The 25307-nt window shown below is 38.6% G+C and overlaps 1 protein-coding gene across 1 annotated transcript in view; it reads right to left on the reverse strand.

Moving 5' to 3' along the window:
* Positions 1-21073, reverse strand: part of LOC105037862 (flavonoid 3'-monooxygenase CYP75B137) — a 33930-nt gene extending 12857 nt beyond the window's left edge. Inside the window, exon 1 of the mRNA XM_073249851.1 lies at positions 20053-21073. Coding sequence (XP_073105952.1) covers positions 20053-20934 — 882 coding nt within the window. The 5' untranslated portion in view covers positions 20935-21073. The remainder of the gene's footprint in view (positions 1-20052) is intronic.
* Between the last annotated feature and the right edge of the window lie 4234 nt (positions 21074-25307).

Below are 25307 nucleotides of genomic sequence, written 5' to 3' on the forward strand. Positions count from 1 at the left end.
TGTCCTTAAGATATCCCAAAAATTTCTGACTAAGGTATTCACCTCCTCGATCAGATTGAAGAACCTTAACGGGTTTGCCTGTCTGCTTCTCTACTTCATGTCTGAACTTTTTAAACTTTTTAAAGGTCTCACACTTGTGTTTCATTAGATACACATACATGTACCTAGACAAATCATCGTAAAGATAATGAAGTAGCTGTAACCACCCCTGACCTGCACATCGAATGACCCACACACGTTGGTGTGTACCAGGACAAGTAACTCTGTGGCCCTTTTTTTATGTCTTATAAAGGGTAACTTGACCATCTTTTCTCAAAGGTAGGATTCACAAGCTGGATATGACTCTGGATTAAAAAAGTCAAGGATCCCATCCTTTTTCAGTCTATTTATTCTGTTCTCTCCAATATGGCCTAGTCTATGGTGCCACAAGTACTTCTGGTTAATCACATCTCTGGATCTCTTTTGATCTATAGCATTCACTATTTGCTCATTTAAGTTCACATTCGCATCAACATACAAGTGCTAAAGACTGTCAATTAAAAGACCTTATGCAATCAATTTATTTCATAAATAAATAGAACAAAAGTTTTTATTGAAACTAATTTCAAAACCTTCCTGTGTTAGCACAAATACAAAAATTAAATTTCGACTAGCTATAGGAACATAATAATAATCTTTTAAATCTAATCTAACACCGAACGGTAATCGAAGAGGGTAAGTGCCAATGGCCTTTGCAGCAACCTTTGCTCCATTACCAACCCGAAGGATATGTCACTTTTCCTCAACCTCCTACTTTCTATCAGATCCTGCATTGAGGTACATATATGAGCACTCGAGTAAGAGTCCAATACCTATCTAGAAGTAGAAGAGACCACAAGGTTTGATCCAATTATGAGCATACCTTGGGAAGGTTTATCACCTTTTTTGATCTTCAGGCTCCCTAGATATTTCTTACAGTTCCTCCTCTAGTGGCCTTCAGCATGACAGTGAAAACACTTTCCCTTTGCCTCAGCTGCCTTTGGACCATCCTTCTTTGGCTTGCTCTCTCTCTTCTGCTTCTTTGCAGATTTAGTTTTCTTCCTTCCAACAGACTTTCTCTTGGAAGAAGAAGTCCGCTCCATAGCAAGAATAGTGCCCCTTGAACTCTTCAACATACCCTCTATTGTGACCAATATGTTGACAAGTTCGAGAATAGTGCTGTCAAGTTTGTGCATATGAAAATTCATGATGAATTGACTATATGAACTAATAAGGGATTGAAGGATCAGATCCATCTGCAATTTATTTTGCATATCAAGCCCAAGCTTTCCAAGCTCCTCAATGTCCTTGATCACTGTCACATAGTGCTTATGGACAGACTGTCCCTCGTGCATCTTCAAGTTAAAGAGTCTCTTGGATACTTCGAAGTGTACAGTTCGGCTCTACTCACCATACAACTCTTATAGGTGAGTGATCATGGCCCGAGCAGTGAGCATATGCTCATATTGGCTTTGCAACTCATTTGACATAGATGCCAATACATAGCACTTGACCTGACTATCTTCATCCGTTTACTTCTTAAAAGCAGCTCTCTGCTTAGCAGCAGGACGGTTTGGTAATACAATGGGATCCTGATCGAGAATATGACTTAACTTTTCTAAGGTCAGGATAATCCTGAGATTTTTAAGCCAGTCTTTAAAATTATTATCGGTCAAATGATTGGTTTCAAGGATGTGAGCTAGAGGGTTTGAGGCTGACATGATGGTTTAACTGCTAGAGTAGAGATTTAAGTTAGACTTTTGTACTTAATATTTTAATTTGCTTATAGAACTTTAAGATCAAATAATGACTCCCACTAATTTTTCAGATCCTTCCACTCCCTGAAAAAAATAAAAACCCTAATGCGACAAAGGATTCCTAGTGGGTGCTGATTCCCACCGATGACATGCACCTCACTTAACAGTTATTGGTAGCATGCACACCGATGCGTAAGCGACTCTTTGCCTAGATGCTTGACTAAGATATTACAGCCCCTTGATCTCTAAGTCATGTGGGCTCACCTAACAGTTATTGCCCATACTTCTTAGTTAAGTCCGACCCACCGTTGCACATCTACAATGGTGGAAGACCTATGGACTTAATATTTATAGAGAGATTTGGATTTAGATCTCATCTAATCAGTCATCATATGATCGATCTAACTAGCATGGGCTAAATCAACTTGCTAAGCAACCTAATTCAAGATCCATCTTCCAAATTAGCTAGGTAAGTGGAGATCGGTGGGGGTCTTTCTGTTGCCTTCCTAAGACATAATAAATTGGTCAGATCGCTAACGAAACCAATTAAATAATCATATCTCATTAACTTGCTTTAGATACTAATAGGTCGATTGATCATAATCGGTTAGCTTAAGCGAATCGGGCTCAAAATAATGAGCCAAATTAGATCCTTCGGTTAATCGATTCTATATATGGGACTCAATTGATTTGATCAACAATAATTGTATGATCATTAACTTAATTGATCTAACTAAATTCAATACTTGACTCAGTTTGATCAATTACTTAATCGAATTAGACTCATATAATTCAAATAAAAAATCTTAGATGTAATCATATTACATGACCTAATTTTTGATTTTTTCATGACAAAAATCCTCATGCACAAATATAAATTTTAGATTCTAAAATCATATTTCAGATCTAAATTCATTGCATAAAAGTAAGTTTTAGAACATAAAAATAATTTTCAGATTTTAGCATACAAACATATATCATATATATGCATGTAAAATCAGATCTAAACAAAATTTCAGATCTTAGCATGATGTCATATATCTCATATACTAATCATGGATCAAATTAAAGATAAATTTATGATCTAAAAATATAATCATATATCACATATATGCATCAAAATTCAGATCATAAAAAAATTTTAGATTTTATGCATGCATCTGTGTATCACATGAACATGGACTAGAACTCTTTCTAAATCAAAATTCAGATCTATACATGCAATTACATATCATCTATATGTTATAATATTAAATCCAAAATCAAATTTCAGATTAGTTGATCCATCTATACATTTCATGTATCCAAGAAAAAATTGATTTTGAAACTTTTTTAAAAATATGTATATCAAAATTCAGCATATGAAAATCCGTGGCTTTGGTACCACTGTTGGAATTCTGAGTTTGTGCATGCATATGTGTTTCAAAATTTTTATTTTCTAAACATCATAGTGGAGAATAAGATTAAAATATTTTTAATCTAAATTTTACATGCATAAAAATATAAAATCACATGGATCTATTTCATATGCTGAAATTGATATATGCTGAAATTTAGATTGTGATCAAATCACATACCTGTTTCGTAATCTCTTTCTTCAAAACTAGATCTGAAAGAGACGAGCTCTCTGTTAGCTGTACAAGTATTCAGTCTCTATAAGTATCTACTCAAGATCAGCCTGAAACAGCCTTCTATAATCTAAATTTTGATTCTCCAAAATTTAGCCTGCTGAATTTGAACGAAGTCTGTATCACGGTCAACACTTGATTTTTCTCCTTGATCTTCTTTTTCTCCTCTTCTCTAAAGTTTCTCCTTGCTATGTGCTACTACCAGATAGTAGAAACCAGCAAAGAAGAGGCACCCAAACTCTTTTGAGCATGGAACTCCTTGGGATGCACGTCCCAAAGAAGGGATGTATAGAACACCCAAGAGAAGAGAAAGGGAGAGGAAGAGAGGGCATGGGAGAGCCTTTGGATATGAGGGGCTGCTAGTTTTGATGCTCTAGAGATCTTAGGGGAGGTCTTTTAAATAGGTATAAGATTGAATCCTATTCAATCTCATAATACAAGTCCTACTTGCATTAGAATTCCTATTAACTTAAGTTATCCAACTTACATTAGGAAACCAGTAGGAGCCAACTATTGGAGCCCTTGCACCCATAATTAGACACCCTCTTTGTACCCAAGAGACACCCCATATGAAAATCAAAGATTCTCTAATTAATAGACACGCCCAAATTGATCAAATCAAAATGGTGCCCCATAATAACTATCAAGAAGATTCATAAGGAACTTGCACCCTTAATTTATATGATCCATAACCTTAGACACCCAATAATTGGAGTCTCATGAATCTTATTTATGTAGGTAATTAGCAGATAATTATGTTAGAATTAACTTATCAAATAATTAATCCTAACGAAAAGAGGATCTGGGTCTAACCATGTGCTAGCAAAGTTACCTGAACTCAATGGGTTTCTCTAAATCCAATTGATACTTCATAAGCTCAATTTCTTATTTCAGACTTAATCCCTTTGTTGTGTGACCCTATAAGTTCAATTCTATCTGGTAATGAGATATACGATGATCTCTATCATTATATCATTGAAACTCTTTTCAATGGATCAAAATAATTTCACTCTAACTCAGCAAGGATTGTCGATCTGAAACAATCTTAGTGAGCTCTCATAATTCATCAGTGATACCTAGCAGTATGTAGTGGCAACCCAGTAGAACTGAAACGAACCTTTATGTATAGTTAATGTGTGATTTAGTCCCTCTATTGTGAGTCCCTACTAGATAGCAGATCATGGATAAATCATTAAACCTTAACATCAGTCATGTGATAAATTGATTAGCTCAAGTCCAGTTATGATTCTATGAAAATTTTTCTATCAATTATACTACTGTGGCCACAGACTCTTGGACTTAGCCTCTCAAATCTCATAGGACTACTCCTCTCTATCAAGATCGATAGATTCTATCTTGATGCGCACCTCACTCCTACAGTGGACCAACTGTCGCCAACATCTACTACAAGGGCTCATTGAGACCTATGTTTATGTGTCAATCAAACTCCAGCAATCTCACTGCGAGTAGTAGTACTATGTCAAGTCAAAGGATCAGTCACACAACTACAGCATCGAGACAATCACTGATGATTGAATAGAAATCTAAGTGATCTCTCATTTGGTCACGCTCAGTGCTAGTTGTTCTCTAACAACCACTCATACTTGTCACCCTGTGTCTCCACACAGTAGATTAGAGACCCATTTTTTTTTAAGAAAGTGATTTGTACGCCAGTCTGTCCAGATCTATCATCGTCCTCATGATGATCCTATAACCAAAGTATTTAGGAATTAAATACATGTCTCTAATTCTCAACACTTTGAGAATATGTATCGAAACTAATTTCATAGATAATTCAAGACACATTACACTTGAATAAAAAAGAACTTGCCCCTTTTATTGATCATATCAATATATTAAGTATAAAATTATACCCTAGATATATTATAATGTGTCAGCCATATTGGCTTCTAGGACATACATCTAACATGAACAACCACTGCCTCTTTATTGTGATAATACTGGGGTAGTTGCTCAAGCTAAAGAACTAAGGTCTCATCATAAATCTAAGCACATCCTAAGATGGTTCCACCTCATTCGAAAGATTGTCGAAAGATGTAATATGATCGTAGAGCGAGTTAACATCAAGAGCAATATAACGGATCCATTCACTAAGGCCTTGTCAATGCAGCAATTTGACCGCCATCTTGATAGCATGGGCATCAAGTATAGGGGCGATTGGCTTTAGTGCAAGTGAGAGATTGAAAGAATTATGCCCTACAAGTCAATCGCATATGGGATGCGATAGGGTGTATTTTATAATTTATCTTTCAACTCATGTAATTAATATTTATTTTAATAAAATAGATATTTTTGATTCATTATATACTGCAACTTATTGTTCTTAAGATTATAATCAACCCCATAGGTCCGGACAATGATTTTAGGGTTGTGATGAGATCATATCAGTGAGACCTAAATCTTGATAGCCCTAACCTAAAATATTCTTAATCGTTGGTACATTGAGTTGGAGATCAATGATATCGGTAAGACTGGCATGTCCTATGTATACTCAGAAATGAGGGTGGTTGATTTCACAACCACTTGTGTGGTGACACTAATACAAGGATATAGGTGCTCATTAAAGAATGAGTTCACTGAATTAACCTATGAGAGAATATCAGATGGAGTTTTATTTATATGTCAACTGATGATTCTCTAATGGGAGTTGTATAAGTGATCCTTAGATCTAAGGTCACCATGGTACCTTATGTACATGATCCATATTTTGGTTTACTAGCTAGCTTGATTCTTTGATCCTTGTGTGGGGTGTTCTGAATATGGTGAAGTATACATGAAGGTTGTAAGTGATCAATAAGGATCAATCACTCCTAATAAGGAGAGCGAATATTCTATGTGATCTTATAGGATGATGATTCTAGAAGTCTTTGGCCAAAGTAGGATGATAATTAGAAAATTTTTTTAATATATCATCAATTGAATCATCACCTTCAGATCGAGATATATAAAGATAAGTGATTGGATTTGACATATTTTCATACTCATAGCTCATCTGAGATGTTGTTTGACTAAAAAATTAAATTACACGAGAACTTATCACTGAAGGATATTTTGATAATTTTTTATTAAAATTTTAAATTTTTTGGATAGTCATGACACATTACTAGACGTCGATCTTAACTTATGGATTTATTGGAATTAAAAGAGTTTAATTCTGGAGTCAATTTGGAAGAGTCTAAATTGATTGAGACTCTTCGAGTAACCTAATCTCATCGGATTAGGATTACGTCGAAAATCTTGATCCACTGCTAGCTAGATTTGAAATCTAATGGGTCACATACTTTAGGATTTAGCCTTGGTCTGATCTAATTAGAATTTAATATAAATTCTATGGGTTAATTTGATATGCTAGTGTTGGGAATAGTGTCCCAAAATCAATCGTCAGCCTGTTGATGGTTGTGCTCATTTTTGTATATGTACATGAATTATGAATTAATAAAAATTATTTTGATATTTTTCATCACAAAATATTTCATCTTCTATTGAACTCCTACGTTGTGGTGAAATCCTTAGGACTATTTAGACTCGACAAAGGAGGATTTGTCGTTTAGTCCTTAAATCTGTTCGCGATCAAATGATACGTTGTTACCAAGGATGACAACGTTTATCAAGCATAGGTCGTTGTGTGCCATATAGGTTGGTTGTCCTCTTAACCAATGAGTATGGAGACACTGGTATGGCATACAGGTGAGATGTAAGGGTACATCTGCACTGAACGTGACCGACTCCAGAGCTATTTCTGCTGTCAAAATTTGCTCCGATGGAATATGTGTATAAATATCCCTCCGACCTGAGACCGCCACGGTGACTTGCAAGCAACTCACTGCACTTAGGCACTGGACTACCTGAATTTCTAATTCAGTGATGGAAGGCTGCTGGGTGTAGTCAAGTACTTGACTTGTCGGTGCGTGTGTCAAGATGGGATTGACCACTCCAGTTTAGGAGCTGTGTACAGTCGTGTTTCAATTTAGCAAAACTTTGGCCAGGGTAGTCTTTGTGAGGAGTCACAGGATGTTTGAGTTGAGCACGATTCGGATGATCTAATCAGGATTGACAGTTTAACCCTGAGTCGTCCTAAACACAGAGGTCAAAAGGATGAATTATACAGTAACCATATTCATGTAGGTTCTGAGTGTTGCGATTGCAACTTTTGACCTATCTGAATGTCGGGTACCATTGCTAGATGGTCACTTCGATTAGTACAGGAATTGGTTCCTGTGCTACCGGCTTAGGTTCGAACCTGCGGGGTCATACATTAGAGGTTCTATCTGATCTGATGGCTGGTGTAGAATCCTACATATTTAAGACTCAGTGATCAGAATCAGGATTCTCTGATCACGAGTTCCACACATTATGGGTACCGGGGTCAAGAGTCCCACTGATTGGGACTTTTCGATCAGGGTTACATATCGATGAATTCTGATGCCTGATTGCCCATCGGATTTGGACTCAGTATTTATGAGAGATTTAATTAGTGATTTGATCGCTAATTAACTCAATTTGATTGAGTAATTATTTTTGGATCAAGTCCAATTGAATTGGATTCAGTTGGGTTTGACCTGATTAGGTTAAAAGTTGACCTAATTGTCGAGATGGTTTGGTCCCTGATTTGATCAGGAGTTGGGCTTAATCAATTTCTAATTTGATTAGGATTTTATTGAGCCTAATTAAGCTTAATTTAGTTAGATTTAAATTAGTCTAATTGGACCTAACTTATTTGGTTCAATTAGGTTGGTTTAAATAATTAAACCACCTTGACCCAATCTCCATGCGCCACCTCACTTCCATTGCACCCATTTGAATTCATGAGAAGGAACTTCTCATGATTTTTTCCTCACGCCAAGCCCTCTCCACGCCCCACTTTAATGTGCAAATGAATGGATAAGGATGATTGGTTGGCCATTCAAATTCAAAATAAAGTTTGAATTTGAATGGGCAATCAATCTTTGCACCTTATCTTTTTTTTATGCCCCATTTATTACATGAGAAAAGGTTTCTCATGAAATCACTCTATGCACAATTTAAGTTATGTCTCACACCTTTAGTGGATAAGGGATGAATTGGTGCCCATTTGAATTCAAAATTTGATTTGAATTCAAATGTGCAATTACTCATCTTTATCCTTTCTTTTAGATAAGACGTTTGACGTTGTTATAAAAGGAGGAGAAGAGTGGGGCATGCAAGAAGAAGATTTTTGAAGAAAAATTCTAGGGCGTGAGAAGTCTTGTGCGTGAGAAGGAAGTCCATATCCTTCTAAGAGAAAAAGAAAGAAAAGAAAGAAAGTAGGTGCAAGATTTTCTGTGAGTTTCTTGGAGTTTTAGCCTGGGGTTCGGGAAGTGAGAAAGTGAGCTACGAGTGTCGTGAGCCCACAAAATTTTAGGGAGATCTTCAACATCCTCTCAAGCATGTCTGTTGATGATCCAGAGCATCCAAAAAATTGACAGACATCGATCGAAGGAGTTCGATCAGCATCGGCCGTCAAAAGGGCTCTACAACGAGCTAGCACTCGTAAGGAGTCGATCAGACTGGAAGCTTTATGTGGATGATCCGCAGAGGTCAGACATACTGTGTGGCTATATCACGATGATCAAACTCTCCCGATGGTGATCAGATTACGGCGATCTACTATCCACACAAAGGTATTGTGTTCTGAACACATTACAGTAAAGTGTTTACTGTTCGAATTTGAATTTCAAATTTAAATGTATGCATGCTATATATCATATTTAGATCCTAGTGTAGGGTAAATTTATATTAATTAATTAGATTAATTAATATTTTTTCATTGTAAAATCATAATTTTGAAAAAGTTTTAAAATTATCATTTTACCTCTGCACTGAATTTCTTCACAAATGGTATCAGAGCGGGTTCTTAGATATGATATATATATTTACATGCATAGATTAAGTTATAATCTAAAAGTTTAAATTTAAATTTGAAATTTAAAATTTGAAATTTGAATTTTGAAAGTTGTTCGAAATTCAAAATTCAAAAATTTAAAATTCAAAATTTGAAATTTAAATTTTGAAATTTGAAATTCAAAATTCAAAATTTTGAAATTCAAAATTTAAAATTTAAAATTTGGTTGAAATTTAAAATTTGAAATTTAAAATTTAAAATTTAAAATTTGAAATTCAAAATTTTGAAATTTAAAATTTAAAAATTATTTTCAAAATGTCAAACCCTGACCCATTAGCCCAAATACTTAATTAAAAGAATTAAGTATTGTCTAGTAGGTCTAGAATTATGAATTAAGACCTAAGACAATTGCATAAACTTGTGGGTCAATGGGTTAGATGGATTAGGTCTATAATTAGGTTAGACCTAAGGTTAGCTTAAAGAAATGGACTAAATTAGAGTAATTGATCAAATCTAATCAAAAGTTGAATTAGATTAGGTCAAGGATACTCTAGACTCAACTTCAATAGTTGTAGTTGAATGGGTCCATGTCTTTAACTAGACCAAGATGGACTTAATTTATGGCTACGCGGTGGAACCCTATTTACTAAGTTGATCAAATTAAAACTAATGAATCAGTTGGTGTCTAAGGTAAGTTTGGCAGTTTGACCAGTGGTTTTTAAGTGAGAGCTACTTGCAGTGATTCGATCTCTGATAAGTTAATGGCTTATCCCCACCACTGATCTCACTTACCTGACCAACCTGGTGAATTAGATTTTGATTAGATCACTTGGTGATTAGGGCTCACCCATGTCATTAGGTAAATCAGTTTGACTGATTTAGGTGCTCCTAATGCCAGCTTTAATTAAATCTTTTTTTAATCTGACTTGGTGAAGTCAGTGGGAGGATTGAAATTGACTGGATATTTTCTTCTCATCTATCCTTTAATAAAATCCTCAAAAATTATTAGGTCTCTAAAAATGATTAAGTTATATGGATAACTAAGTCATAGCCTCCCATTAAGTGAGTGATAATGAGTTCATTAGTTTAATAATCATTGGAGGCCCAAAGGCCTGGTGCTTATTGACTAATGGAATTATCATTCATAATATGATAATTTGGTTTGAGTCTTTCTGATGGTGGTCAGGTTGGCCGGCCAAAGTCGGGCTTGATCATTTATTGGTCTGATTCATCAAATCAAATCATGTTAATGGTTGGACCTAACCAGATCTTTTCAGTAGAGGCCAAAGCCTACTGATTAGGTTCTGGGGCAAAATCAATTACTAGAAGTTGTTTAGAGAAACAACTGGTTATGAACCTACCCATAGATGCACATTGGTTGACCAACCAAAGTTGGGCTTGTGTGTAGTCTGTGTGAATTCTAGTACCCACTAAGAATTAAAGTAATTCCTCGAATTGGAGGTTGAGGCTACCAGTTCGTAAAAATACTGGGAGAAACTTTAGACTAAAGTCCAAGTCTTTAGTATTTATAATTTATGTACTAATAGAGGTCTGATTTTTCTTTATGCAGTTATGGCCACTACCCTATCACTTCGGTCATTATTAGATAATGACAAGCTCATGGGACCTAATTTCGATAGCTGATATCAAAAATTAAAAATCATCCTTGAGCATGAGTGGATCCTTTATGTAGTAACAGATCCTGCACCTGAGGAGCCAGCCCCGAATGCTCGAGGGACGGTCCGAGACACTTACCAGAAGTGGCTCAACGACCGCACCACCGTTCGATGCATTATGCTGGCGGCAATGAATGATGAGTTCAGCCGCAGGTTCGAGAATGCCCAACCACAGGAGATGCTTCAAATATTGAACGACTCCTTTGGCACGCCTGACAACGTTGAAAGGCACAAAACTAGTTGTGCCATTTTCAATACTCGGATGAGGGATGGAGCCTCAGTCACTGATCATGTATTGTATATGATCGAAATGATTGAGCGCCTAAGTAAACTGGGCTTTCCCCTGCACGAGTAGCTCGGTAAGGATGCGATCCTTAATTCATTGTCCAAGTCCTTCCTCCCCTTCCTTACTCATTTTTGGATGACAAAGCCTACAGTGAACTACCACGGCTTGTTGGGGTTGCTGCAGAACTTTGAGAAGGATCACCAGCTCCATAAGGAGTCGGTGAATGTTGTGGGAGGGTCTTCTTCTGGTCGTCGACCCTTTAAGAAAGGGAAGAAGAAGAACAAGAAGAAGAAGAATAAGAAGGTGTAGCTGCATGCTAGGACGTCTGCACAGGGTCAGACTAAAAAGCGCAAGCCCGATCAGAGCCAGGCGGAGTGCTTTTTTTGCAAGAAGCAGGGGCACTGGAAGAGAAACTATCCTCTATACATTGCCTCCCTGGACCTGAACAGGCCGAAGAAGAAGCAAGGTACTTATATGATAACACCTTGCAACTTTTCCATTTGTGATACTACTGCCTGGGTATTGGATATCGGAAGCCCTTATCATATTTGCAATTCGATGCAGGGTCTGTAGGTCAGTAGGAGATTTGATAAGGTGAGTGATTCCTGAACGTTGGAGATGGAAGCAAAGTTTCAGTTCTAGCATTAGGAATCATGAATCTTGTAATCAATTCTCGAAACGTAATTCTGAGTGAATGTCACTATTGTCCAAGCTTTTTATTAAATATTATTTCTATAGGCCTTTTGGCCATGAACGGTTATCAATTTTTAATAAAAGAAAATGTTTGCAATATCATTTTGAATGGTGTTACAATGTTTGTTGGACAACTTAATAATAGAATTTACTTTCTATCACAATCTGTTAATGTGATTCAAACCTCCGGTAAACGCGTAGAATAGATAATGTGTCAGAAGTCTATCTTTGGCACTGTAGGCTAGGTCATATCAATAAGAATAGGATAAACAGATTGGCTCAAGAAAGAATTCTTGAAATAGATGATTGTGAATCACTTCCAACCTGTGAGTCCTGTCTTCTTGGTAAAATGACCAAATCACCTTTTACTGAAAAAGGTGAGCGAGCCAGTGAACTCTTGGGTCTGGTACATTCTGATGTATGTGAACCCATGAGCTCAAGTGCAAGAGGTGGATATTTCTACTTCATAACCTTCACAGACGACCTATCGAGGTATGGGTATGTCTATTTAATGAAGCATAAATCGGAGTCATTTGAAATGTTCAAACTATTTCGAAATGAGGTAGAAAAATAAACTGGGAAGTGTATTAAAATTTTCGATCTGATCGAGAGGTGAATATCTTTCCAATGATTTTCTGACATATCTTGGAGAGAATGGGATTCTCTCTCAGTGGACTCCTCTTGGAACACCACAACATAATGGTGTATCTGAAAGAAGAATCGGACCTTGTTGGACATGGTTCGATCTATGATGGAGTTTGCTGGTCTGTCGATCTTCCTCTAGGATATGCGCTCGAATTGGCTTGTTACCTTCTAAATAGAGTTCCGAGTAAATCTGTAACCAAAACGCCATATGAGATATGGATAGAACGTAAGCCAGTACTCTCGCACCTTAGGGTTTGGGGGTGTCCGGCTTATGTTAAACATTTAATTACGGACAAGCTTGGACCTAGGTCTGATAAGTATAATTTTATAGGATACCTAAAAGAAATCAAAGGGTATTACTTCTACCTAGCTGATGAGCAAAAAGTATTTGTCAGCCTTAAGGTAATCTTTTTGAAAAAGGAGTTCCTTGGTGAAGGGACTGTTGCCTTTAAGGTCGAACTTGACAAAGTTCGGCAGATGAAAAAACCGACACAAGTTGCTGAACCTGAATCGGATTTGGTTAGATCAGATTCGGAGCCCATTGTTCAAGCACCCTTAAAGCAATCTGGTAGAGTACCACGTCAACCGGACAGATACTATGATTTCTTGATCTAGGACGATGATCCTATCGAACTTGATGAAAATGATGAGGATCCGATCACCTACATGGATGCAATACAAAGATCCGACTCTGAGAAATGGCTAGAGGCCATGAAATTCGAAATGGAGTCTATGAAGGTCAATGATGTGTGGACATTGGTTGACCCACCCGAAGGAGTAAAATTCATAGGGTGTAAGTGGGTCTTCAAGAGGAAGAGGGGCACAGATGGAAAGGTGGAAACCTATAAAACTCGTATGGTTGCCAAGGGATATCGTCAACATTATGGTATAGACTATGACGAGACATTTTCTCCTGTGGCAATGCTCAAATCCATTCGGATTATACTTGCGATAGCTGCCCATCTAGACTATGAAATCTGACAGATGGATGTGAAGACAGCTTTCCTAAATGGAGAGCTGGATGAAGAGGTGTATATGATACAACCTGAAGGATTCACATCCACAGATGAGTCTAAGGTGTGCAGGCTATAGAGGTCCATTTATGGACTTAAGCAGCATCACGGAGTTGGAACATGCGTTTTGATAAGATGATCAAGACGTATGGCTTCGTTAAGAACAGAGAAGAGCCATGCATTTATAAGTGGGCTAATGGTCCAGTAGTGGTATTTCTTGTATTGTATGTGGATGATATTCTCTTAATCGGGAATGATGTCTTGCATTACAGGGAATAAAGATTTGGCTGTCGTCACAGTCTCCATGAAGGATCTGGGAGAAGCTTCCTACATCTTAGGGATGAGGATCTATAGGATAGATCTAAAAAGTTGTTTGATTTATCTCAGTCCACGTACATTGATACTATGCTGAAGAGGTTCAGCATGGAGAATTCCAAGAAAGACTATCTTCCGATAGGCCATGAAATTTCTCTCTCGAAGAGGGATTGTCCGATAACACCTCAAGAGAGAGAGCGTATGGGTAGGATTCCATATGCTTTGGCTATGGGATCTATCATGTACGCCATGACATGTATATGACCAGATGTGGCATACTCACTAGGGGTAGTGAGTAGATACCAATCTGATCCAGGGGAGAATCACTGGAAGGTTGTTAAAATCATCCTGAAGTATTTAAGAAATACTAAGGACCAGTGGCTTGTTTATGGTGAATCGAATTTGAGACTTATAGGGTTTACAGACTCTAGTTTTCAGTCTGATCACGATGACAATAAAAGTATGTCGGGATTTATTTTTACCCTTAATGGTGGAACTATCTGCTGGAAGAGTTCCAAGCAACACACAGTGGCTGATTCGATTTGCGAGGTGGAGTATGTCGCTGCATATTCTGCACCGCTACCATCTCATTCAAAAAATTATGGATCGAGGTGATGTCGACATTCAGAAGATCGATGGAAAGGAGAATCTGGCTGACCCATTCACTAAAGCCATTGCGGTGAAGAGTTCGACGACTACAAGTCGAAGATGGGTATTAGATACTGCACCGATTGGCTTTAGGCCAAGTGGGAGATTGTTGGAAATAGTGTCTCAAAGTCAATCGTCAGTCTGTTGATGGTTGTGCTCATTTTTGTATATGTACATGAATTATGAATTAATAAAAATTATTTTGACATTTTTCATCACAAAATATTTCATCTTCTAATGAACTCCTATGTTGTGGTAAAATTCTTAGGACTATTTAGACTCGACAAAGGAGGATTTGTCGTTTAGTCCTTAAATCTATTCGCGACCAAATGATACGTTGTTACCAAGGATGACAACGTTTATCAAGCATAGGTCGTTGTGTGCCATATAGGTTGGTTGTCCTCTTAACCAATGAGTGTGAAGACACTGGTATGGCATACAGGTGAGATGTAAGGGTACATCTGCACTGAACGTGACCGACTCCAGAGCTATTTCTGCTGTCAAGATTTGCTCCGATGAATATGTGTATAAATATCCCTCCGACCTGAGACCGCCACGGTGACTTGCAAGCAACTCACTGCACTTAGGCACTGGACTACCTGAATTTCTAATTCAGTGATGGAAGGCTACTGGGTGTAGTCAAGTACTTGACTTGTCGGTGCGTGTGTCAAGATGGGATTGACCACTCCAGTTTAGGAGCTGTGTACAGTCGTATTTCAATTTAGCAAAACCTTGGCCAGGATAGTCTTTGTGAGGAGTCACAGGACTGTTTGAGTTGAGCACGATTCGGATGATCTAATCAGGGTTGACAGTTTAACCCTGAGTCATCCTAAACACAGAGGTCAAAATGATGAATTATACAGTAACTATATTCATGTAGGTTCTGAGTGTTGCGATTGTAACTCTTCGACCTATCTGGATGTCGGGTACCATTGCTAGATGGTCACTTCGATTAGTACAGGAATTGGTTCCTGTGCTACCGGCTTAGGTTCGAACCTGCGGGGTCATACATTAAGGTTTCTATCTGATCTGATGGCTGGTGTAGAATCCTATATATTTAAGACTCAGTGATCAAGAATCAGGATTCTCTGATCATGAGTTTCACACATTATGGGTACCGGGGTCAAGAGTCCCACTGATTGGGACTTTTCGATCAGGGTTACATATCGATGAATTCTGATGCCTGATTGCCCATCGGATTTGGACTCAGTATTTATGAGAGATTTAATTAGTGATTTGATCGCTAATTAACTCAATTTGATTGAGTAATTATTTTTGGATCAAGTCTAATTGAAGTGGATTCAGTTGGGTTTGACCCGATTAGGTTAAGAGTTGACCTAATCGTCGAGATAGTTTGGTCCCTGATTTGATCAGGGATTGGGCTTAATCAATTCCTGATTTGATTAGGATTTTATTGAGACTAATTAAGCCTAATTTAGTTGGATTTAAATTAGTCTAATTGGACCTAATTTATTTGGTTCAATTGGGTTGGTTTAAATAATTAAACCACCTTGACCCAATCTCCATACGCCACCTCACTTCCATTGCACCCATTTGAATTCATAAGAAGGAACTTCTCATGAATTTTTTTCTCACGCCAAGCCCTCTCCACGCCCCACTTTAATGTGCCAAATGAATGGATAAGGATGATTGGTTGGCCTTTCAAATTCAAAATAAAGTTTGAATTTGAATGGGCAATCAATCTTTGCACCTTATTCCTTTTTTTACGCTCCATTTATTACATGAGAAAAGGTTTCTCATGAAATCACTCCATGCACAATTTAAGCCACGCCTCATGCCTTTAGTGGATAAGGGATGAGTTAGTGTCTATTTGAATTCAAAATTGATTTGAATTCAAATGTGCAATTACTCATCTTTATCCTTTCTTTTGGATAAGACGTTTGACGTTGTTATAAAAGGAGGAGAAGAGTGGGGCGTGCAAGAAGAAGATTTTTTGAGAAAAATTCTAGGGTGTGAGAAGTCTTGTGCATGAGAAGGAAGTCCATATCCTTCCAAGAGAAAAAAGAAAGAAAAGTGAGTGCCAGATTTTCGGTGAGTTCCTAGAGTTTTAGCCTGGGGTTCGGGAAGTGAGAAAGTGAGCTACGAGTGTCGTGAGCCCACAAAATTTTAGAGAGATCTTCAACATTTTCTCAAGCACGTCTGTTGATGATCTGGAGCATCCGAAGAATCGACAGACATCGATTGAAGGAGTTCAATCAGCATCGACCGTCAAAAGGGCTCTGCAACGAGCTAGCACTCGTGAGGAGTCGATCAGACCGGGAGCTTCATGTGGACGATCCGCAGAGGCCAGACATACTATGTGACTGCATCACGACGATCCGACTCTCCCGACGGTGATCAGATTGTGGCAATCTACTATCCGCACAAAGGTATTATATTCTGAACATATTACAGTAAAGTGTTTACTGTTCGAATTTGAATTTCAAATTTAAATGCATGCATGCTATATATCATATTTAGATCCTAGTGTAGGATAAATTCATATTAATTAATTAGATTAATTAATATTTTTTTACTGTAAAATCATAATTTTGAAAAAGTTTTAAAATTATCATTTTATCCCTGCACTGAATTTTCCACAACTAGCACATTGTATTAACCCAAGTTTCCAAATTAGTTTAGAACAAATTGTTTGAGCTAACCTAGACTGATTGGCTTTGATCTAATGGGATTGGGTCAATTTGGATTGGATCCTTATCTAACTTGAAAGAGTTTCAAATGGAGAAGGAGTCCTCTGTGCCCACCAGAACCCACACACAAAAATAAATGCTGCCTCCCTTATTTTGGCGTGTGAAGTAAAGAGTCCTTCTTAAAGAAGGCTCTTAACTGACACACATTGCCTTAATTCTCGATCAGAAATCCTATATTTTGTCTTCAAAATTTATTGAATTTTTTATGGCATATAGAATACTAAGAGTTCTTCTGCTCTAAGTAATTGGATCATAAAAAATTCAGTCGATAAATTTATTTGGCACATGGGAAGTTGGAGCACCAAAGGTTGGTGCCCCTTCATCCCATGAGACGTCCCCTGGTCCCCTATTTATAGGGGATGTCTCACATGGCTTCTTATGGCAATTTTTGGCCTAAACTAAGAAGAGGGATGTGGTAAATATAAAAAAAATTCTAAAAAAATTTGAGAAAAAAAAAGAGAGAATTTTGAGTGGCAAAATTTGCTATAAGGGTGGTAAGATTTTCAGTAAGTGTTGCTTGAGTGTCCTAGGATTTAATTTTTTCATATGTTGAAGCCAAAAATTAAATTCTAGGTTGTATGATATTTGAAGAGTGTCTTCTTGGTATCCTTCTAGTAGTGAGATCGAAAGTAACTGGCTTTGGTACGATCGTGATGCAAGTTCGAAGCTGACAGTGTTCTTGAGAAGACAAGGCTGCGGCAGCACACCGGTTGGGAAAGACTTTGGCCAACTTTCGTGTGGATCACTGTTGGAGGACTTCTACCTTGGGATCTTATGAAAATACTAACATGCCACTTTTTCATATTGGATAAAGTATAATTTTCTATCTCTTTGCATGCTTGAATTTGCTTTGATTGTAATCGGTAAAGTGATTCTAGGGTTTTGGGTTCGACTCGATAGTTTTATTTGATAAAGCTATTAATTTGCTTGTTTTAATTTTTTAAAAATTATTTTTCGCTGCGTGGTCGGAACTCAACATTTGTCACATACATTTTAAAGTGAAAATCAAGTCAAAATAGAACTAAAATCCTATCAATTGAGTCTCTCTATCTTATGTAAAGCTCGTAAAATATGATCCGACCCACCAATCCAATCCATATTCGATCTACCAAAAATAGGTTTGGATTTATACTAAACAGATTTAGGTCATACATAAATCGATCTGTTCCATCTATTTAATATTTAGGTTGGATTTGAATTTCAGATATCTAATCCATTTAACTCATTTAATATTCAGATCGAGTTGAGTCAAATAACCTGTTTAATCTATTTAATTTATTTAATCCCTTTAACCTGATTAAGACTTACTTAACATGTTTAAAATCTATTTAATCTGTTTCTGATCTATTTAATTTGATCTGTTTAATCCATTAAAAATCTATTTAACCTGTTTAACCTATTTAATCTAACTTGATCTATTTAATAAATAGGTTAAACGGATCGAATAGGATTACCTATTTAATAAATAGGTCGGATTCAGATCTGAATCTTTGACCTATTTAATAAATAGGTCAGATTTGGATTGATAATTTTTCGATCTGACCTATATCGACTCGACCTAATTGCTATCCCTAATCTCATGACTCAAAAAAAAAAAAAGAAAGAAAAAAAAATATGTGAAGCATCATTCGTGAGGCCATTTGCCCATATCGATCCCATCTCTTTCTTCTCATCAAGTCATCCTTTCCTCTCCATCAGTCCACGAGACATTGCTCCTCCTCCCCCAATCCCTTTCTCCTCCAAATCTTCTTCTTTATGAAGATGTCCATCCCAAATATGTATCATGTGGCCATGGACCATATATTAGGAAACACTATGTTCATAATATCTAAAAACTATATATCAATTTGCCTAAATATGTCTGGATTGCCTAGATAAGTGTATTATATTGTTACTAGGTATGAATCAAAGAAACTTAAAATATATATCAAAAACTCGATGAATATATCTTACTTGGATATATATTATATGCTAGTAAATATAATGTTTTAAAAACTACGTATCAATTTATCCGAATATATATCAATTTGTCTGGAGATATGTATTGGCTCACTGTTAGATTTGTATATCAAAAAAACTTAAAGTATGTGCCAAAAATCTATTGAATGTGCATCACATAGATATATACTATATACTAATGAACACAATATTCTGAAAATTGTTTATCAATTTGTCTGAAGGTATATATAGATCATTAGATGTCTAATTTGTTAGGTATGCATCACTAGATCATATATTATGTACTAGTGAATACAATCTATGGTTGCGAGATTGTATTTCAGAGAAGGAGAAAGGGACTAGAGGAGGAGAAAAATTTCATAGATGGATAGAGAGGAAAAGATGACAAAGGGATGGATGATCCCAGAAATGACACTTCATGTACTGTTTTTTTTTTTTTTAAGTCACATGACTGACTCAGTTAGTTGGACTCCAGTCTCACATTGACTCTCCAGTTTATACTTTAAGATAGATATAATAAGATAAGATTGCCTAAAAATTTCCTCTTATGTGTGCATTAGAGGATTTTTTTCTAGCGACTTTATGACTCACAACTATCGGAGATGAGACAAAAGAACTTCAAATATTATCAAATTAAATTATTAAATATCATTGAAAAAATTATAATTAATCTTACAAAAAAAATATATAATTAAAATATTAATTTTAAAACAGATGAGTAGGCCGGACGTTACCCATAATTACCTATACAAGCAACATGGTTATTTTACACAGAAGGGGGTGGGGGTGGGGGTGGGGTGGAGGAATTAGAGTTGACTTTACCATGAGGAGGGCCTTTACATGAGTCATGGTGAAAGGCGTCTTGCTATCACCGCCTTCCTCCTCCATCCTTAGCATATACTCCAAGAAATCCTTCGCCCCTCGCTCCCCAACCTTCCTCCTCCGGTCTATTATGGGCTCGAAGATCCGGTCGAACCGCTCCAGCAGCAGCCTCATCCGCCTCTCCACCCCCTGCAGATCGAACCGGGCCAGAACCGGGAAAAAATCCGACACGTTGGGCCTGCCCAGCAGCTCCGTTATCTCCGCCACCACCGCCCGGAACTCCTTCCCCACCCAACTCCTCTCCTCCCCCTCCACCGTCCCTCCCCACAACATGTTGGTGATCACGTTCATCACCGTCAGAAACATCTGAGCTCCAACGTCGACCGGAGCGCCGGCGTGGGAGTGCAGATGACGGATGGTCGACCGGATCTCCTGTCTCCGGAGGCCGTAGACGGCGTCGAGGCTGGCAGGGCCGAGCATCTCGCGGACGCAGACGCGGCGGAGCATGCGCCAGGTGGGGCCGTTGGGGTTCCAGACGATGTCGGCGCCGCCGTAGGCGATGGCGCGGGCTGCGGCGGGCACGTCGCGGTTGGCAAAGATGGGGTCGTGGTCCTTCAGCACCTCGCGGGAGAGGGCCGGGGAGGAGACCACGATGCCCAGCTTCGTGCCTAGCCGGATGCTGAAGATTGGGCCGTGGGTGGCGGCGAGGCGGGCGAAGTAGGTGTGGAGCTCCGGGTCGAGGAAGGGAAGGCTGCCGACGAGGGGGAGCCCAGTTGGGCCTAGAGGGGGCTTCGAGGAGGAAGAGCGGCGCCATCGCTGGAGGACGGCGGCGTAGAGGAGCACCGCCAGGAGGGCGGCGGCCAGGGAGGTGGATAACTCCATATCAATTTGGAGGGTGGGATGTACTGGTGGGCTTTGGATCCGTTTTATGAACGATGATCAAAGGATATCCAGAATTTCTGTAATTTTGGATCGGTGGCATTTTAGCCTGGTAAACGATGAGGGATTTGTTTGGGGAGAGAGCCCGGATGATTCCCCGGACGGCTGACACTTAGCGGATGGAAGATGCTGAGCTTGTCGTGTAGGGGGAAATGGGCGGCCACAAGGACGTGATCCGTTTGCTTGTGGCTGGTTGCGGTGAGCCCGGAGCGTGGGATCCTACCGACACTGAAGCTGACAATCACACGGAATCTCTCTTCTGATTTTTTTTAAAAAATATTTTATTTAAAAAAAAATTCAAATATATTTTTATTATATTGGTGTAATAAATTCGTCTTACTATAAAATAAAAAAGAAAAAATTGATCGGCTGATTTTGTATCGGCCGGGCATTTCCCTTGTGCAGATTTATTATCTTTGTTTTTTTTTTATTTTATTTTGGTGTAAGATATGTAGTTATTTTTATCAAAAAAAAAAAAAAGACCCGTTGCTATCCACGAAGGAAAAAATTATTATGATTATTATTTTAAAAATATTATTTAACTTTTGTTGATTTTATGCTTGCAAAAATATATGCCCATTCGTGATGAGAAGTGTTGCTGCACCTCTCCGATTGGGTGTAACAGCTTGGATCCTTCATCTTGCTGAAGTAGGTCGGTGCCAATCAAAATTTCGATCACTTGCAAAGAAAGTCCGCGCACATCGGAGAAGAAGATAGGAGGTTTTTCGGTGGAGAACCTTTCGATGCTTAAGTCAGTGAAAATCAAAGAAGGAGAATAGTAAGAGATAGTGAAAACAGTTCACAGAGATAGTGTTCAAAGTTCTCTCTTTTTCCTACTTTTTTCTCTTTTTATGAGGAATATTTGTTAGGCGGTTAGCAATGTTGTAACTGGAGTAGTGGATTATTGACAAATTGTTGGCAATTAGTTACGGTGCCAGTGTTTACGTATGGGAAGATGGATTCTATTACAGCCAAATGCCAACTTAGAATAATCCACACACCAATGATTTCTCATAGCTTCCAAGCTGTCATACGGCTTATAGAGAAGCAAAGATGAGATGAGATCGGCAGAATACTGATGATGTAGACTTCATCTGAGGATCGACCTTAACTATTTGGTTATCAACCGATGACATTAATGTTGGATAGAACATATATCCTGAGTCGTTCACGTCATAATGCCAAGTATTTGCTATATTTCGGTAGGGTTGGATATATCATCAGGTAGATCAATTCCTGCTTAATACTTGCCCCCACTTTTCAGTCCAAAAAAATATTTCATACTGGGAAGTAGATCATCATCTGGGTCCAGAGTCATGTGTCGCAGTGAGCTCCTCTATCTTTGTGAAGCTTCGTTGATGCAACCGAAGTAGTTGAATACCACTTCAAGTCTTCACTGATGTGATGAGAGTTCTGCTTCGACAGATAACGCTCAGAGACATCGGTGACTCACATCAGTTTTTTGCTGAAATGATGCTTTAACTAGAATCTAAAGTTGTCGGACATTTTTGGGTCCAATTACCATTCAACACTTGTAACGGCAGCAGTCCCATCAGTGAACCATTGCACTGGTCATTCTACATTTATTATTTGTGGCACGTACAAAGGGACATGCCATCTGAATTCTAACAAAGTAACCGTCACATCCTTTCTATAGTGATGTCAAAGCGGTATTTAAAGGAGTCGTAATGATTTTGAAAAAAGATGATTTTTGGTATGTTTCTTCGACCCACCGCACAATGCCAAGTGGAATGCTTGTAGCACCGAATGGTGAGAGTTAGAGGATCAGAGCTGTTGATATCCATTATTAATAAGGTCATTTGGACTTGGCTTTCATCTTTCCACCATTGCTACTGCATTTGATATTCTTAAAGTTTTTTTCTCTAATGGTAGCTTTCAGCATCTCCTAACTATGCTCCTGTTAAGAGGTCCTTAGCTGGTTCATCTGTTTCTTCTTCATCCCTTGAACTCAAGTTCTTTAGCTATCCAATAGTTTATAGGTTCTATTCCTCTTTCTTTGATCTCATGGCTCCTCGTAGATATAAGAAAAATAGTAGTCCTAAACCTTCTGGCTCTTCTTCTCTAAAAGGGCCTAGGGTCAACCCACGGAGAGTTTTCGATAAGGCTCCTCACAGTTGTATTCTGGGATCTGGGATCACTCATTGTAGCAAAAAGAAAGAAAAAAAAAGAAATATAATCAAATACGTGGATCAGCTAAAGGCTCACCTCCACAAGGATGCAAGCTTCACTATGAGAAAAGAGAAAATTTACGAGAAGAGATCATACCCTCAACCCACAAATACCAATTTCTCTCTTTCAACAAGAAGCACTCCCTTACATAAAACTCTGTCTCTCTCTCTTTAGGAGATTTTTTGAAATGACTGATGTTCGCTGTCTGATAGTCTGTCTGAAACCTCCTGCTTTTGCACTCTACCGACACCTCTCCGGATCTGCTGCTGCTCCTCAGGTCTCCACTAAACTTCCTACTACCACCCAATTCTCTGTCTGCACATAGGGCCTCTTAAAGGCATCAAACCTAGCTTGGACTTGATTTAGGTCTCCTAACAGCACCTAAAATAAGCCTCATCGCCATCAGATCATGCCCGTTTATCCTCTCACCCATCCGATCGTGCAATCACCACTTTGTCGATCCACAAAACTCCATAGACCGTCAGAAACGATCGAGAAATGATTCCTGATCCATGGTGGACCATGAGAACCTGAGGAGAAATGGGAGTCGTACCCCGCATGCCTGTTGGGCTGGCCTGTGCACACCCACATGCATTGGGCCCCGCTACATCTACGAGTGCCCATTGGGCCATGCTCAAGGCCAGCCCACGCTGGGACCGCACCTCATGCTAGGCTGCCTCGTGCACATGCCCTAGGCCATGCCCAACTGCACCTATAGGCTGTGGCGTACTGTGGGCCACGTCTCTCGCATGTCGTTCTTCGCGTGGGCTTCTCTCTTGGACTTCTTGTTGCTATGGTTTCTCCTATGGGCTCTTTATGGGTCAAATTTGAGGTATTTTTCTCAATAGGTTGGGGCTGTGCATCTCTGAAACCCAACCATGAAGAGTCTCATCTTGTTGAATCTGACTTACAAAAGTTTCGAATTTAATATTTCATCCCTTCTTTCTTTAGGTTAGTTGCATCCAGTAAGGATGATAGGGTCTTCATTCCTCCAAAAGGTTGTGTTGCCTTTTATGATGAGGTACTCCCCTTCAGTCTTTGATGTTCTCTTCATCTTTTCATTTGTAACGTATTAGATTACTATAAGATCCTTCCCATTTAGATAGCTCCAAATGGGATTTGGTCTTTGATTGCCTTCATTTTGATGTGTGACATTGTCAAAATTTCTCCTAGATGTTTCCTTTTTAGGTCTTTATTTTCTCTGAAGAAGCATCCCTACGACAAAGAGTGGTGGTACTTCTCCCCTCACCCTAAGTGTAAAATTGTAGCCGGCCTGCCATCTTTTGTATGTAGCTGAAAGAATAGATACTTTTTGTTTTCTCGAATCAGCCTTGGGGCTTTGGGATCACCTGGGGTAAGCCTTGGCTCGAGCTGAATAATAAGAAGAATCCTCTCAAAGAGGACTTAGAAGACTATCAAAAATTGAAAGATATCCATATTCCCCAGTTTAAGAACCTATTGACCTTTCAGGGATTGTATAATGCAAGCATCAACCACGTCGCTCCTGTGTTAGATGTATGTCTAGAAGTCAAATTGGCCAATACTTGTAAAACTTTATAAGGACATATTTTGAAATATTGACTTATAAATTAATAAAATTATATCTATTTCCATGCATAATAACACATATTCTTAAGAGATGAGAATTTGAGACATGTGTCATCATATATATATATATATATATATATATATATATATTATATATATATATTATATATATATATTATTATATATATATATTGATACTCTAGGGAGGATATTATGGTGTTGCCAATTGAGGGGGGTTGGTGGTGCCGGAGCCGGAGGAGGGAGGGGAGGGGATTTGGTGGTCGCACGGAGCCGGGAGTAGCACGGACAGCAGGTGCAGCACGGACGGTGGTGGGGGCGGCACAAACGGTTGTGGCTTGGGCCCCACACAGCAGGGTCGGGGGGTGGGGGGAGACGGTGAGAGGAAGGGATGGGATCATCATCACCAGAGTTGGCGCTGGCGTCGAAAAACTCCCAAGTGAGGTGAGGGGGGTTGGCGGTGCTGGAGTTGGGGGGGAGGGGATTTGGTGGTTGTATGGAGCTCGGTGTAGTGCGAACGTTGGGTGCAGCGATGGCGGTGGGGCGGGCCCATGGTGGGA

Source organism: Elaeis guineensis, chromosome 16 (genome assembly GCF_000442705.2).
Source record: "Elaeis guineensis isolate ETL-2024a chromosome 16, EG11, whole genome shotgun sequence".
In the NCBI taxonomy this organism is placed as follows: domain Eukaryota; kingdom Viridiplantae; phylum Streptophyta; class Magnoliopsida; order Arecales; family Arecaceae; genus Elaeis; species Elaeis guineensis.